The sequence below is a fragment of the Ochotona curzoniae genome, unplaced genomic scaffold, assembly GCF_017591425.1.
Source record: "Ochotona curzoniae isolate NIBS_2020 unplaced genomic scaffold, NIBS_Ocur_1.0 contig_64, whole genome shotgun sequence".
In the NCBI taxonomy this organism is placed as follows: domain Eukaryota; kingdom Metazoa; phylum Chordata; class Mammalia; order Lagomorpha; family Ochotonidae; genus Ochotona; species Ochotona curzoniae.
This window is the reverse complement of record NW_024466502.1, coordinates 45,662,589-45,678,803: the sequence shown is the minus strand read 5'-3', so window position 1 is coordinate 45,678,803 and position 16,215 is coordinate 45,662,589. Positions and strand designations below refer to the sequence as shown.

Sequence of the window (16,215 nt, the reverse complement as noted above, 5' to 3'; positions counted from 1 at the left end):
TACTCCATGCCTAGAATGTTCTCTCAGTGTTCCTCCTTCTCCCTGCCCTCACTCCTCTCCTCTTCAGTCATTGGACGTAGTCACATGACTCCTTTGAGTGACTGACTTTGGGCCACCTTCAGTGGTGCTCACCCATGAGTGAGGAAAATGAAGTTTTACTGACAGTGCCAAAACAGACTACAGAATCCTCAGGGCTTCAGTTTCCTGGGAGCAGTTGAGCCATCTTTTTTGGCTTGCTCTCCCAAGTCTGAGCCAAGTACTACGTTTTACGAAAATTCATAGCCAAAGAAATCATATTTAATGAATGCTTTGAAAAGACATAATGAATCGATAGTTCACAGTTTGGACTTTTTTTAAAAATGGAATTTTAAAAATTCATTAAATGTAATATTTAAGAGAAGTTATTTCTCTTATCAAAGCATTTGCATGATGTAGTATACAAAGTTAGAAAAAAATTATTTGAAGAAAGAAGAAAATCAAACACCCTTTTTCTGATTTCACTATCCAGAGGCAATCACTCACTGTTGACATTCTGTAAAATTTTTTCTATGTATAGATTTTGTGTTTGCATTTGCTACACAGAGTTCTGGCTATGTTTTACAATATATAGAATGCTTTTATCAAGAAGAAGCCATTGGTTGTGAGGCATGTAGCTATTTTTTGTAACAAAAATTAAGCAAACTGCCAGTTAGTGCCAGGTCCCTTCAACCGATAAGTCAATACTAAGTTTCAGAGATGTTAACATTTAAAAAAATCTTGGGGCCTGGCACAATAGCCTAGTGGCTAAAGTCCTTGCCTTGAGTGCACCGGGATCCCAAATGGGCACCGGTTGTAATCCTGGCAGCTCCACTTCCCATCCAGCTCCCTGTTGTGGCCTGGGAAAGCAGTTGAGGACGGCCCAAAACTTTGGGACCCTGCACCTGTGTGGGAGACCTGGAGGAAGTTCCTGGATCCTGGCTTCAGATCGGCACAGCACTGACCTTTCCACTCACTTGGGAAGTGAATCATTGGATGGAAGATCTTCCTCTCTGTCTCTCCTCCTCTCTGTATATTTGACTTTGCAATAAAAACAAATAAATCTTTAAAAAATTTTTTTGAACTTCCACAGTTTTAAATCTGTACCACACTTAATAGTTTATCACTTCAATGTACCAAAAGTGAAATGAATACTAAGACGGGTTTGTGAACATTTTAAGGCTCTAGGTCCATCTGACCAAATTACTGTCCAATTTTCATTGCTTCCAGTCAGAAATAAGAGAGCTGATATAGTGTATTAGCAACAGAATGGAGATTTGTCAAAACAACAGAAATCTGTGATAGAAATGTCGAAAGTGGCTTTCACTTTGAGTTGGCACGTTTGTTGCTTAAAGAGAATGGTTAAATGTTGCCTACGTGATTGTTGGCGGTATTTCCTCCTTTGTTGTTTTCCGTCATCTATATATCCTCTCTGTAATAGTTTTCTTATTCATATTAATGAGGTGATCTTTTATATTATCACCCTCATCTTCTATATTCACATTAAAAATAGTCTGCTTTGTTGTTTTCCTATAATTTTTATTTGCTACTGTTTTATTCATTTCTGTGCTTGTGGCATATTTATATTGACTAGGATTGGTCTCTCTGTTAAACTTATTTCAACATTTTTGAAATGAGAAAAACTATTTATATCCAAAATAACTTTAAGATTTATTTTATTTATTTGAAAGAGCTGTAGAGAAGGAGGGGCAGAGACAGAGATAGAGATCTTCTGTCTGCTGATGTGCTCCCCAAATGGCCACAATAGTCAGGGCTGAGCCAGGCCAAAGCCCTGGTTCCAATCCCACTTCCTGCTAAGGATGATTAAAGCAAGATGAGTGATGGCTTATCTGTCGTTTTGAGACATTGGAAATGTACACATTGTTTTGAAGTGCATTGTGCAGTAGACCTCACAGCCACTCCTGTCTGGAACTCTGCATGCTTTGATCGGCCATCTTTCTCGTCCCCTCCCCCACAACACACATTCAGCCTCTGCTAACTGCTCACCTTCCACACACTTCAGTTCCTTTGGAAATCCACCCCCTTGGGGGAGAATTGTGTTGTAGAGTAGTTTGGTCTCAATGTTTTGAAATACTCCCATAACAACAGTGCTGTTTACTTTTCTCTCAACATTATACAGGAGTTTTCTAGCAACAGTTTCATCATTTTTTAAAAAAATTATTAAATATTGTTTAGCTTATACAATTCATTTGTGGTCCAGTTGCTGGAATAACCTGGTCATGCCTCATCCGTATTCTTGGTGGGATGGCCTGGGGATATATGGTAGACCAATCCATCACAAGAAATGGGAACCAAATCGCTTCCAGTAGTTTCATTCATTCATTCTTTTTTTTTTTTTTTAAGATTTATTTATTCTTTATTTTTATTACAAAGTCAGATATACAGAGAGGAAGAGAGACAGAGAGGAAGATCTTCGGCCCGGTGATTCACTTCCCAAGTGAGTGCACCGGCTGGTACTGCGCCGGCCTGAAGCTGGGAACCATTCCAGGTCTCCCACATGGGTGCAGGGTCCCAAAGCCTCGGGCCATCCTCAACTGCTCTCCCAGGCCACAAGCAGGGAGCTGGATGGGAACTGGAGCAGCTGGGACCAGAACCAGTGCCCACATGGGATCCTGACGCACTCAAAGCCAGGACCTCAGCCGCAAAGCCACGCCACCGGGCCCCCAGTGGTTTCTTTCTTTGTATTTTAATTTAAGGCCATTATTTCTTCATCTGTCATTGTCATTTCCACCTTTTTCATAGAGATTTTGGATCCAGTTTTTTCTTCTGCTTCTTTAATTGAATACTTGTCTTTATTTCTCTGTGAATGAATGATACTGTAGATTGTCACCTTACTATGTGCCTTGCCAGCAATAAAGTCCCATTTCAAAAGCTATTTTGTATATTTTGGAATTAATTTTAGTGAGCTGTTTGTGGGCTTAATTCCATCTCATTGTTAAATTTTCCATAAGAATACCCAATCTGTTTATACTTAAGTGGTAAGTTGGCCATGACTTCCTTCTCCAAGCTAAACTGTGGAGGTCTTCTCCCAATTTGTGTGCCTTTTGTTTTTTTTTTAAGGTCAATATAGGAATGTGCTTTGAGAAAGGAATTTTTGCTTTAAAAGAAGCCACAAAACACACTGAATTTTGGGTCTCATCATTAATCTCTCCTTGAAAAACCTTTTGAAAGACCAGTTTTAGATCTTTCTTCTGCTTAAACTATTATGTCTTTTTTTTATTGGTTTGGGTCCATTTTTAATTTCCTTTCTTAATATTCATGCCCATTCCATTCTTATTCTTGTAGTAATAGTTGGCATGGGATGGCTCTTTATTTTCTCTACAATGCTCCAAAATGCTGATGAAGATCTAAAGATACAAAACTCTATGCACTGTATCTTTTCTCCATTAATTTACTGTTCCTTTTTTTTTTTTAAGATTTATTTTATTTTTATTGGAAAGGCGGATATAACAGAGAAACAGAGAGGAAGATCTTCTGTCCGATGATTCACTCCCCAGGCGGCCACAACTGCTGGAGCTGAGCCAATCCAAAGCCAGGAGCCTCTTCCAGGTCTCCCATGCGGGTGCAGGGTCCCAAAGCTTTGGGCCATCCTCGGCTGCTTTCCAGGGCCACAGGCAGGGAGCTGGATGGGAAGCGGGGCTGCCAGGATTAGAACTGGCATCCATATGGGATCCCAGTCATGCAAGGCGAGGACCTTACCCACTGCGCCATCACACCGGGCCCTAATTTACTGTTTCAACCTTCCTTGGACAAACCCTTTGTGTGCCTGCATCTGCTACTACCTTAAACCCTTTGAGCCTTACTCATTTTGTATTTCCTTGTTCACATAAGTATTAAATATTTTCTAAAAGCAAAAACTTGTCGACCTAGGATAACGTACCCAGCAAAACTTTCCTTTGTTTTTGAAAATGAAATAAAATTCTTCCACAGTAAAAAAAAGTTAAAAGAATATGCCTCTTCCAAACCTGCCCTATGAATGATACTTAAAGATGTTCTCTTGACAGAGAAAAGGAATAGAACCACCCAAACCAAAGGCAAATGCGAAGAACATCCCAATAAGGTGACAACAGAAGACTAAATCAATGAACAACCCATTGCTGAAATGACAGGACAAATTACCATCCATTCATATTAACCCTGAATGTAAATGGTTTAAACTCATCAATCAAATGTCATGGATTAGCATACTGGATTTAAAAACAAAGCCCATTTATTTGTTGCCTACAGGAGACACATTTCACCAATAAGATTAGAGGAAACTGTATCTCATGGATTTTTTTTGTTAGTTTCATCTCTTCAAAACACTTTCTTTTGATTAAATTCTTCAGTGACTCAGATCATACGGTAGCATCATTTTCCTTCAAAAGGTTCTTGATTTTCATTTCTTCAGCGACACATTAGTCATTCAGTAGCATGTTATTTAACTTCATGGTGTTGTTGATTTCTTTTTTCTTCTTGTTGTTGGTTTTGTTTTGTGGCTATTCATTAAGGGGATGTATAGTAACTGTGTAATGGAGACTATCCTATCTAGTAGCAAGTTATTTAACTTCATGGTGTTGTTAATTTCTTTTTTTTTATTTGTTGTTGATTTTTTTGTATGGCTTTTCATTTAAGGGGATATATAGTAACTGTGTAATGGAGACTATCATATCTAGTAGTAGCATGTTATTTAACTTCATGGTGTTGCACATTTCTGTTTTACTTCCTGTTGTTGATTTGTATTGTGGCTTTTCATTTAAGGGGATGTACAGTAACTGAGTAATGGAGACTGTCATATCCAGATGTGAGGATGCAATGCAGTATGCATCTCTACTTGCAGGCTAAAGTTGGACTCCCAATGAAATTGTTTACTATATCTTGACAATTGGATGCTAAACTCTCTGCCGTTGTTCATGCCTGCAGTGATGGACATATGACTGTGTATGAAGAACTACACTATAGTAATGATATAGGTGAACTCAGTAAGGGAGGAGGGAATTGGGGATGGGATAAGAGAAATCCTAGGACCTATAGAATGGTATCATAAAATGATAATAATAAAAAGAAGTAAAATTTTAAAAAAGAATATAGTAAGAAGTGAAAATAATTCAAAACAATCATGTAATCTTAATTTTTAGTAAGAGGTAACAAAGAAGGAACACACACAAAGGAAAGGATGCTATGATGTTACTGAATCAAGCAAAAACTCCCACTCCTTTTATGATCAGTGTTCTGGCTCCAGATATTTTTGTTAGTAAGAAATATGTTTTAAAAAATATTTGATCTTAGGGGTTAGGGATTTTAATAATTATAAGGTGATTTTTATATAGTCCCATAAAATTCATAGTGATTCTTTTTTTATATACTTTTTAAAGATTTAATTATTTTTATTACAACATCAGATATACAGAGAGGAGGAGAGACAGAGAGGAGGATCTTCCGTCTGATGATTCACTCCCCAAGTGAGTGGAAAGGCCGATGCTCTGCCGATCCAAAGCCACAAGCCAGAAACTCTTCCTGGTCTCCCATCTGGGTGCAGGATCCCAAGGTTTTGGGCCGTCCTCTACTGCCTTCCCAGGCCACAAGAGGGAGCTGGATGGGAAGTGGAACTGCCAGGATTAGAACTGGCACCCATATGGGATCCCAGTGTGTTCAACGCGAAGAGTTTTAGCTGCTAGGCCACAGCGCTGGGCCCCGTAGTGATTTTTTAATGTATCAGTTTGGTAATTTTGATGTGAGTAATAAATATATAAAAAATGTAAAAAAAAAAATAGTAGGGTAGTGTCAGCTGTTTTTGGCTTCCTTTGCTCCATGAAAGATGTTCTCTACCAGAACTGATGTTGTTTTTCCCCATTTCCCTCACCTTCCAGTGGTAGAGAGACACAGGAAACTTTTTCACCAGTGGATGTCTCCAACATAATATTTGAAAAGTAAATAAATTATGGATTCTAAATAGTTTCTTATTGCAATGTTGTGATTGCCATAGAGTAGTACTGTTATGGTTTTCAACATTGTTTTATGCCAATATATAAATCTTAACTCCACTTTTGTTTTACATTTTTATTCTTATTATTTTCATCATTTTTTGCAGTGATAATAAGCTAATTTTAAATATAGCTTATTCTCTCAAAGTATTATTTTCCTCAACCTTGCATAATTCTTATATTTAAAATGAAGAAAATATTTTTAGACTTTGAGTCAAACTTTTAGATAAAACTTTTACAATATCTTTCTCAAAATATTTCCTGCAGGGGCCTATATTATGTTGTAGGAGGTAAAGCTACCACCTGCAGTGCCAGAGTTCCATGTGGGTGTGCCAGTGTGTGTCCTAGAGGTCCATTTTCAATCAAGCTCCCTACTCGTGGTCTAGGGACAGCAGTGAAGGTTGGCCCAAGTGTTTGGGCATCGGCCATTCATAAAGGAGACCTGGAGGAAGCTCCTGGCCCTGTCCTGGCCAGGCAGCTAGCAGGGTAATGCAGTGAATGGATATTCTCTTTCTTTCCCTCCCCTGTATGACCCTGACTTTCAAATAAATAATTCTTTAAATAAAATATATATAGATGATCAAACTAAAGTGAGCCTCAAAAATTTAAACATGTAGAAGATATATATATATCTTGTACATATATATCTACATATATACATATATCTTCTACATATCTTATATATATATATCTTCTACATATTTAAATTTTTGAAGCTCACTTTAGTTTGATCATCCTTTATTTTTAATTTATCTGATTGTTGTTATTGAAAGCTCATGAGATACAATGCTATGTAATTTAAGCCTGAAAAAAGTCATGATTTTTATTGGCCTTTTTTTTTTAGCATTCCATATTGGAAGAAGAGATTTTTATACGTGAAAAAAATGCCTTTGTTTAGTAAATCACAGAAGAATCCAGCAGAAATTGTGAAAATTTTGAAAGAAAACATGGCGATTTTGGAAAAACAAGACAAAAAGACAGAAAAGGTATGAGTTAAAGCAGTAATATTATTGTTTTATCCAAGGCCCAAGCCTAAAAGCCTAATGAAGAATCCCATTTATGATACATGATATGCACATAGAGTCTCTCAAAATACATTTACATCATTTTCAGGTTTTATGTAACCAATTATTGCTAGTCTCTTGTCTGGAACTCACAGTTCACTACTCTGGCCAACCCTGAATCCCTGCAGACCTTTGAGCTCAGAGATTTAAGAAGTTCTGTTAGTGTATCATGTTATTCTCATAAGAAAGATAGCACATGTTATTTAAGGATTAACTGACAGGCTTAGTGTTTGACTGACAGGCACCTACATCCCCTCCTGATTCCAGCTTTCCTATAATGCAGACCCAGGGAGGCAGCAGTGATGGCTATAGTTGCTGGGTTCCTACCACCTGTTGGGCGATGTGGAATAGCCTGCTGTCTTAAATCCCCCACCCTCCAGGTCCTAATGTCCATCAGTCTACTTTCTACCTCTATAGATTTGCCTGCTGTTCTTTTTACGTTATTATTATTATTATTATTATTATTTTGAGAAGCAGGGAGACAGACTGAGAATAAGCTTCAATCCACTCCCCACGTGCCTGCAACAGCCAGAGGTGGGTCAGTGCCTCAGCCAGAACCAGAACGCAATCGAGGTCTCCCACATGGATGACAGTGCCTAATTACCATCACCTGCTGTCTCCCAGGCTCTGCATTAGCAGGAGACTGCAGGCAAGCACTGGACCCAGGTACTCTGATGTGGAAGATGGATGTTGTAACTGTGAGGCCGAACGCCCGCCATGTATTACTACAGTATAATGAACTAATTTTAAGTTTCACAGAGAGCAAAAAGACATTATGACTGAAGGATAAATGGCTTGACAAAGTTTGAATTCTGATCGCCCTTATACTTTTTTTCACTGAAAGATCAAGAGAATAGGAATTGATTGAAAAACCTCAACACAATGAATGAAACATAATAGCTTCAGATAAGTCTTGAAAGTGAAGTCGGTTCAGTTTTCAAGGGTAAAATTTATATTTAATTTCTAACAAAATTAGCTTATGACTGAAGAAAGATTATTTCAGTGCATTCATTAAATGTCTTTGTAATATAAATTTTAGTAATGGTTTGCAAGATAAGAAAATGCAGCTTCCAAGTTTTGTTTTGTTTTGTTTTGTTTTTGCTTTTTTACAACTAAGCAATGATCTTTGGGTATAAATGAATAGTATCCAAGAAATAGGACTTTTTTTTTGTCTGCTTTTGACCTGCCAAGTTTTTATTCTTGTTGTCTGTTGACATACAAGGCTTCAGAAGAAGTGTCAAAGTCACTGCAAGCCATGAAGGAAATTCTGTGTGGCACAAATGACAAGGAACCCCCCACAGAAGCAGTGGCCCAGCTAGCCCAGGAGCTCTACCACAGTGGGCTGCTGGTGACCCTGATCGCTGACCTGCAGCTCATAGACTTTGAGGTAAGCTGCAACAGGATGGGAGCTGTGCTTTCAGTTTTGGTATATGTGACTATCGATATTTGACTATCCTTTCTTGTGTGTTGGGGGGTGGGGTGTGGAGTTATAAAGTTTTGTTCAATTATTTTATTTGAAAGGCAGAGAAAGATACAGACACAGAGAGCTCTTCCATCACTACCTAATTACCAAAATGCCTGCAATATCTGGGATGGGACAGGCTGAGATCAGGAGCCTAGAATTTTTTTTTTTTTGGTCATTCAGTAGCATGTTTTTTGTTGTTTGTTCATTTGTTTAATTTTGCTTCATTTTTATGGCACTGTCTCATAGGGTACTAGCTCATTCCCGGGATGTTCTACTTCCAATCCAGCTCCCTGTTTAATTGTGTGAGAAAAGCAGCAGAAAATGGCCCAAATGTTTAGACTTCTGCCACCCCTGTGGGAGACCTGGAGAAAGCTCCTGGCCCTTGATTTCAACCTGTTCCAACCCTAGCTGTTGAAGTCATCTGAGGAGTGAATCAGAGGATGGAATATCTGTCTCTACTTCTCTTTCTCTTTCTGTAACTCTTTCAAATAAATAAATATAATTTTAGAAAAGCTTTAGTTTTATAAAACTAAAACCAAGCAGAAATGTATGTCACAGTTGAGTTTTATGTAGCTCAGCAGCAAGGTCAATGACTAATGAGAAAAAGCACTTTGTTGAGTGCTTACTAAATTCCAGCTACCATTAAACTCATTTGACTTTTAAAACTACTTTTTTGGTTAATGCTGTATTTTTTTTTGTTTCATGTTATAGGTGAAGGGCCTAGGGTTCAAGTATATTAAATAATTTGCCTTAAGTCATTAGGTTAGTAAGAACATAAGCCAGGATTCAAACTCCGTCTCTACCAAGTCCTTTTCATTACATTTTTCCAGCAAGTTGGGAAGTTTGTTATATGCTAGTAATATAGGATATTGTTCTCACTTGGAAAGAAATTGTATGTAGCTTAAATAGTAAGCTAAATAAAACAGAAATAAATCTTGAGTATGTGTATGTGCTTATTAAAATTTATTATACAAGGATACCTCTAAAGTTTATGGTAAACAGGATTAAAAGACATTTCTTTCAGGGTCAGCATCCCATATGGGTGCTGGTTCAAGTCCTGATGGCTCCATTCTAAACCTACTTCCTGCTAATGTGTCTGGGGAAACAGCAGAACATAGTCCAAATATTTGGGTTCCGTCACCCATATGGAAGCCTCAGAAGAAATGGCTGGCTCCTGGCTCTGGCCTGGCCAGTGCAGCTAGTAATTGGGAGGTATCTCTATTTTTCCTTTCTCTTTGTAACGCTGAAAGAATTTTTTTTAGAGAAAAGATACTGCTTTCAATATTAATAATTTTTTTAATCCTAACTTTTTTTAATGAACATTAAAAAAAAAATAACAACATGCTTAGCTTAAAATACTGATTTTTTCAGTGAAAACTGTCAGTAGGGCCAGTCTGGGCATTGGCTGCTGAGATGATGAAGTCCTAGATCTGTTTTATTTGCAGCCTTGTTTCTGCCATGATGCTTTTGGTGGTGTCAGACAAGTGCTTGGGTGTCCATTAAGACTGAGAGCTGGAGCAGTGCACACATTTCTTAAGTGAACTGTGCTTAGCTGTGTTTTTGAGCAAGTACAAGAACAGTAATGACTGATTAGGCCGAGATTCTGTCAGGGCTCTGGGGAGTCTGTGGAAATATGAGTCCACAGTCTGCTCAGCAGCTTCGATAGGGAAGGTTTTGTCTGATTGGATGGAGGAGGAAGAATGCAGAGCCAGTCTGCTGGGAGGATTCAAGACCCAGTGAGGCGCCTGGAGTGTCCAGGTGACAACTCATCCTTCCTTTCACATGCACCTGTCTGTCCGTCTGATCTTCTCTTTGTTTCTCCGCCTTTGACGTTCAGCCTGTTTTCTCTTTTTCCTCCCACATGATTTGCTTACTTTCCCATCTGCTCCCTAAACTGGCTATCTGTGAAATTAAATTGTAGTCTTACTGTGTTTATGTAGTTTCCTATTCCGTTTCAGTTATTGTAAAATAAGATATAAGGAACATTTGCAGCTGGTGTAGCATGGAGAAAAACACTGAATTAGAATTGCTTTAGAGTTTGTCCCAACTCTGCTGTTCCATATTCAGTATCTTAACCTCTTTAAACTTAAGTGTTTTCATTTATAAAACAGGAAGAGAATGAGTTTATGGCATTGTCTTAAATATTAAACTAAATACAAACATGTACATAAATGTTTTCAATAAGAGCATGAAATACACTCACAAGCTATGTGTGAAACTCAGGGAGTAGTATTTTCACTTCCTCTCTTTGCAAACTAAAGAACTGAGGAGAAATGCAAGTTGGTTTGTTTTTGTTATACCTCTTGATTTTTACTAGTTTTATAGTCAGTGACCATCTAGAAGCAAAAGATTCTCTCCTTCTAGGATTGCTGGTACATTTCTAGGAATGTACTGTTGTATACATTCCCCTGAGAACAGCAAGCCCTAGGCTACTGTTGTCATTAATTGCTGTGTCCACTTGCGTTAATTGTTAAGATTAAGCCCGGTTTGCTGGGATGGAGTGCTGGGGAGGACTCCAAAGGGTGGGCACGTTTTGGTGAATAAGCTGGAGATGGGATGTTAGGTGCAGTGACTTAGAGAAGCCTTGAATAGCTACAGAACTGCACAGGCTCAAAGACCTCTCTGAAAGGTGAGGGGACAGGAAGAGGTAGTCTCAGAAAACATTGCAAATCTTACAGTTTTTTAGCATTGGCTTAGATAAATGTACAGTAAGAAATTTATGCAAGTATCCCTTTTACATGAATTACTGAAAATAGTAAGTTTTAGTATTTATAAATTATTTCCAGATTAACACACTCAGTTCTTTTAAAAAATTGACTTGTATATTATCAGCCAGGTAAAGTTATTTTCTTTACTCCTTAGAGCAAAGAATTATCTTTTTGAATATTTATATTTTCTGTATAGTTGAGAATTCTTCAAATGGAGTTAATTCTACTTTGGCTTTTCAAAATAAAATGCATTATACACTTGTCTCCCCTCCAGAATACTATACTAGATAAAGTAAAGCACTTACTGATGACTTGAAGTATCATTATGAAGATCATTGTGATAATAAGACAACAGTCCTTATCTTTGTTTATTCAACTGAGGGAACACAGGCCTAGGGTTTAATAGCAGGTGAATGTGTAACTGTTGATGCAATCATTCCTGTCCTCCAGCTCATCATAGTAGACAAATGCCTCCTGATTGAATGGATGAGTGGCAGTTACAACTCTTTACACATTCCACCAATCACCAACTGCATGTGGCACTTTCAAAGGAGGCAGCATTATAGCATCTTTGGCCCACCTGCAGAAAGGTGCTGTGTTATCTCTATGACTTGGAGACCTGGATGATCAACCCATCGGGCGGAAACTTTCTCAGGCCCAAAATATCCATGCATGCTAGTGACAGCTTGAATTTTTCCTCATTTCTTGTGGAATTAGTAAATTCTCCAGAAGGCATTCATATTACTTGGAGTAGTGATCATGTTGTTTTAACAAGTCAATCTTCTCTTAAGGCTGTTTCTTGAAGAGTCATTTGACTATAACATTTCTGGTTTGCTTTTGCAACAAGAAAAAAAAAAATTAAAATTTTCGGGATGGACTGGAGCTTTGCCAGATAACCTACCAGGATCAAACATTCCTCACAGAATAAAAGTGCACTTTGTTTAGAGGACATCTGCAAGAAGTTGAGTTTTCTTTTCTGTTTTTTCTTTTTTTTTTTTTTTGAGGTTGGAATTTCTAAATAATATTTGCAACAAAAACGCTAGCAGAAAAAGATTGTACTGGATTCCTTTTACAGAGTAAAGCAACAAAAATTTGCTAAATGCCCTCATGTGCATTTATCATGAAGGAGGGATTTGAACTGGGAGCTAGGAAGTGGTGAAGTCAACAGAAGGCAATGATTTTGACAGGGCAGCAGGGGCTAACTCTGGGATCTTTGTGACAGAGCCATTTCTCCTTCAGGAATTCCAGAGAATTGTGACCCAATGAGGTGGTGACAATAATGGAAGACCCTACTATCGTGTGGATAATGGCTGGTTAGGAGATAGACCTCCGAACTTGTTTTAAAAAAAAACAACAACTCATTACCTAGCCATAAATTTTAATCTAATCCTTTAAGCTTTTTAATTGCTAACAGAAAAGAACCATGTTGGCATATGATTACGAGGGCTTCTTTTTTTCTTTTAATGGCTTGGGGCTGAGATTGCAAGGCTTCTGATTGTGTGGGCTCACATCACACTCAGAGCTATGTTTTTGTGGTTTGGAACTTCTTCAAGAAACAGCTTCAGACTCTTTGATGTTTTGAAACACAATGTGATAAGAAATCAAAGGATGAAAAACTGTGGCATCCAAGAGCAGAGGCATTCATTTTAAAGGCAGGTGTGCCTTGCAAAACCTGGGTGGATTCAAAGTTGACTGCCTGGGTTAAGAAAAAAAGCAGCTCAAAGGCAAGAAAACTTTTTACTGTGGTAACTTAATCTCTAATGATTAAGAATCAGCTTGAGTCTCAATAAACCATTTTATAGTACTAAGTATTTAAAAATTATATCTCTTGAAGATCTTTTTCTGTTGCCTAGAGCTAACTTGAGTAGTCCTTTACTAAAAGCAGGCAGAATATAAAGCCTTGAGATACAAAATGCTGGCTGCACTTCCCACCTTTAGCAATTTTTAAAATTTTATTTTTGATGATGTTTATATAGTTGAGAAGGATACATGCCTGTGTGGACCACCAATTAGTGGGAAGGGTCAAGGAAGTGGGATGAGACCATTGTTTCCAATTTTGTTTTTCTCCCTATATCTGGGGAAAGGGGAGAGATAAGGGGAGAAGCCGCACCCAATACCCTAGCTGCATCAGTACTGGGGGATGGGGAATGGCTACCTGATGTCATCTCAGGATCCCCAATGTGGGGCATGCTCTGAGGGTTCTGCTCAAATGTTCTGATAGTTCTGAAATGCTGTTGATTTCATTGCTCCAAAGATGAGTAAATACTTCCATGGTTCACTGGCTGACGTAGTCCACCTTAGAGTCTACCTTCACCAAGATACTCACTTACAAAACTTCGCCAGGAGAGCTGTCCAATTTTTTCTACCCTCCATGATACTAGATGTCCTCTATAGGCTTCAATGAACTGGTTATTCCTCATGTGCATCTGGGCATGCCATTCATTGCACAACCCTCAGCAACCAAGGAGACCCAGTTCTGACACATACGTTCCACATACAGACCACAAATCCTGCAATTTTCCAGTGGTTCTGAGTCCAGTGATCCAGGTGGGGGAAGTAAGGGAGGGAGCCCCAAAGAAACTTCGCCTGAGGTTTCTGACTCCTGTGTTTGCTAGCCAGTACAGAGTCTGGTTCAGTCTGTCACCCACATCTGCCTACACATACTGATGGTTGCAACTGCCGGGTCAATTCTATTTTCCACCACCTCTCTTATGCAAACCAATGGATGCTGTGGCCCAGCCCAACCCTGCCCACCACACATTCAGCCCTCATTTATACCAGTGGGAACACAGCCTAGTCAGAGCAATCCCTATCACTCCCACCAGGCAGGCACCTGCCCTAGTTCTTGTACATGCCAGTGTGTGCAACAGACTGATCCAGTATGTCCTGCATTCCATTCAGCGTACAAACCAATAGGTGCTGTGGCCTACCTCAGCCCAACTGACCCCAATATCTAGCCCACACTCATGTCAGCAGGTGTCACCATTTGCCCAGCCAGGCCACCATCAGCCCCTGTTCTCATGTTCATCAGTGGGAGCTGCAGCCATCAGAGGGGTGCCCACAGTTTCCCCACAAGGCCTAATAACTCAGCCCTGAATCTTATACTTTCCAGGTGGTTCTGCAGTTTGGCCTGACAGGACTTGCCCCCAGTCCCAGCCCTTGCCAGCTGATGCTGTGGCAAATTCTGAGCAGTCTGCACTTATTATAGCTTATCCAGCGTATATGGTTGTTTAGCCCAGTCTGGCTCTCCTCCATCCCAGCTCACATGCAGGCCAATGAATTTTGTAGCCCTGCCTAGCGTGATCTGTCCCCAGTCCCAGCTCTCACGCTCACAAAAAGGAACAGTGACCCATTATGGGAATCCTTGCTACCCACTATTGGGCTCGTTCTCCCACTCCCCAGGTCTTATGTGTGCTGGTAAGTGCTGCTTCCCAGTGTGGCATAGCTCACTACACCTCGGCATTTGCCAGTTGGTGCTGAAGTTGAGCTTGGCCCAGCTTGCCTTCCCCAGTTCCAGCTCTTGCTGGTGGGTGTGGCAGCCTAGCCCAGCCCAGCCAGCTCCCAGTCCTGGCCCTTCTGTGAGCTGGCTGATGTTGTGGTTCAACCTGGCCTGTGCTGCACCTGGTTTTGTTCTGATCTGCCAGTGAGTGTTATGAACTGGCCCACCCCCAGATCTGAACCATATGTATGCTGGTAGACATTGTAACCTGGCCTGGTCTAAGCTGTTCCCAGCCTTGGTTCTTGCACTGACCTGTAGGGATTACCAAGGAGTTCCCCAAGCTCCTTTATCAGGTCACCTCCCAGTGGCAGATCTCATATGCACCAATAGGTCCTTGGCCCAGCCTGACTTGGCCCAACTCATGTCCTGGCAGGAACAATAACCATGCCCAGATAGCCCACCCTCATTCTGGCTCTTACTGTTTCCCAGCTGCACCTGGTCCACTCCACAGACCCAGCTCTTGTGAGATTCAGTGGTTATCTAGCCCATCCTATACCCACCCTGGCTCTTGTGAGCACCTATCAGTGCTGGAGTCTAGCCCCATCCTGCCCACCCCAGACCCAGTGCACACCCATGCCGAGGGACACTGCAGTCATGTCCAGCACAGTTTGCCACCCCCATTCTGGTTCTTCTGTTCACCAGAGGGAACCACAATCTAGCCAGAGCATCCTCTTAGCTCCCTGACCAGGCCTGTTCTCAGCCACAGATCTTGCACATGCCAATGGTTACTCACAGCATAGACCATCCCCCGTTTTGACTTTGCCATCAGATGTTGCATCTAGTCTGGCCTGGCCTACTCCCAGTCCCAATTCTTGCTGGTGGGTGCTGTTGCCCAGCCCTGCCCAGTCTGCCTAGGTCCTCTAAATCTTTTCCAATATGTATGAATTAATTTAATTTGAATGTAAGTCATCAGCAAAAAAAAAAAACCTTTGATAATCCATACAGTGACCATCCAACTCTGCTGATTATTTTGCTCCTGTAGGTTTCTTACTGAAATTGAGCAGCCTCACTCCCTGTCCCTGCCTACACAAACATATAGCCCAACAAAAATGCAGGTTAATACCACAGTGCCCACAGTTTAAAGTTCTCATAATTGACAAATAGCAGCACCCACTTGTGTTTTGTTTTTTTTTTTGTTTTTACTATACAACACCATCACCCGCAACAATTCTCTCCTTCCCCTCTGCAATCAGCTCCTTTTACTGTCTCTGGCAACCACTGATGTTTCTTACCCCTTCATTTTTGCCTTTATGGAAAGATGTGGGCAAAATCATTCAGTAGGCAGCCTTTGAAGCCTGGCTTCTTTTCACTTAACGTCAGGCCCGTGAGGTTCATCCATGCTGTTACCACATATCAACATTTACTCCTTTTTATTGTTGAGTTCATTGCATAGATGGACCACTGTTTATCCATTCCCCACTGGAGAGTGGTGTAGTTCCAGCTTTTTAGTAGTTACCGGTAAAGCTGCTATAACCATTTG

General features: G+C 40.1%; 1 protein-coding gene across 3 annotated transcripts in view; it reads left to right on the top strand.

Moving 5' to 3' along the window:
• CAB39L (calcium binding protein 39 like) overlaps positions 1 to 16,215 on the top strand; it is a 98,552-nt gene that overhangs the window by 31,870 nt on the left and 50,467 nt on the right. For 2 of the 3 annotated variants that reach the window (XM_040991424.1, XM_040991425.1), the window contains 2 exons: positions 6,844 to 6,985; positions 8,286 to 8,450. In XM_040991424.1, coding sequence (XP_040847358.1) covers positions 6,884 to 6,985; positions 8,286 to 8,450 — 267 coding nt within the window. In that variant the 5' untranslated portion in view covers positions 6,844 to 6,883. Of the gene's footprint in view, positions 1 to 6,841; positions 6,986 to 8,285; positions 8,451 to 16,215 lie in introns of those variants that run through there. The other variant, XM_040991426.1, reaches the window with a different exon arrangement.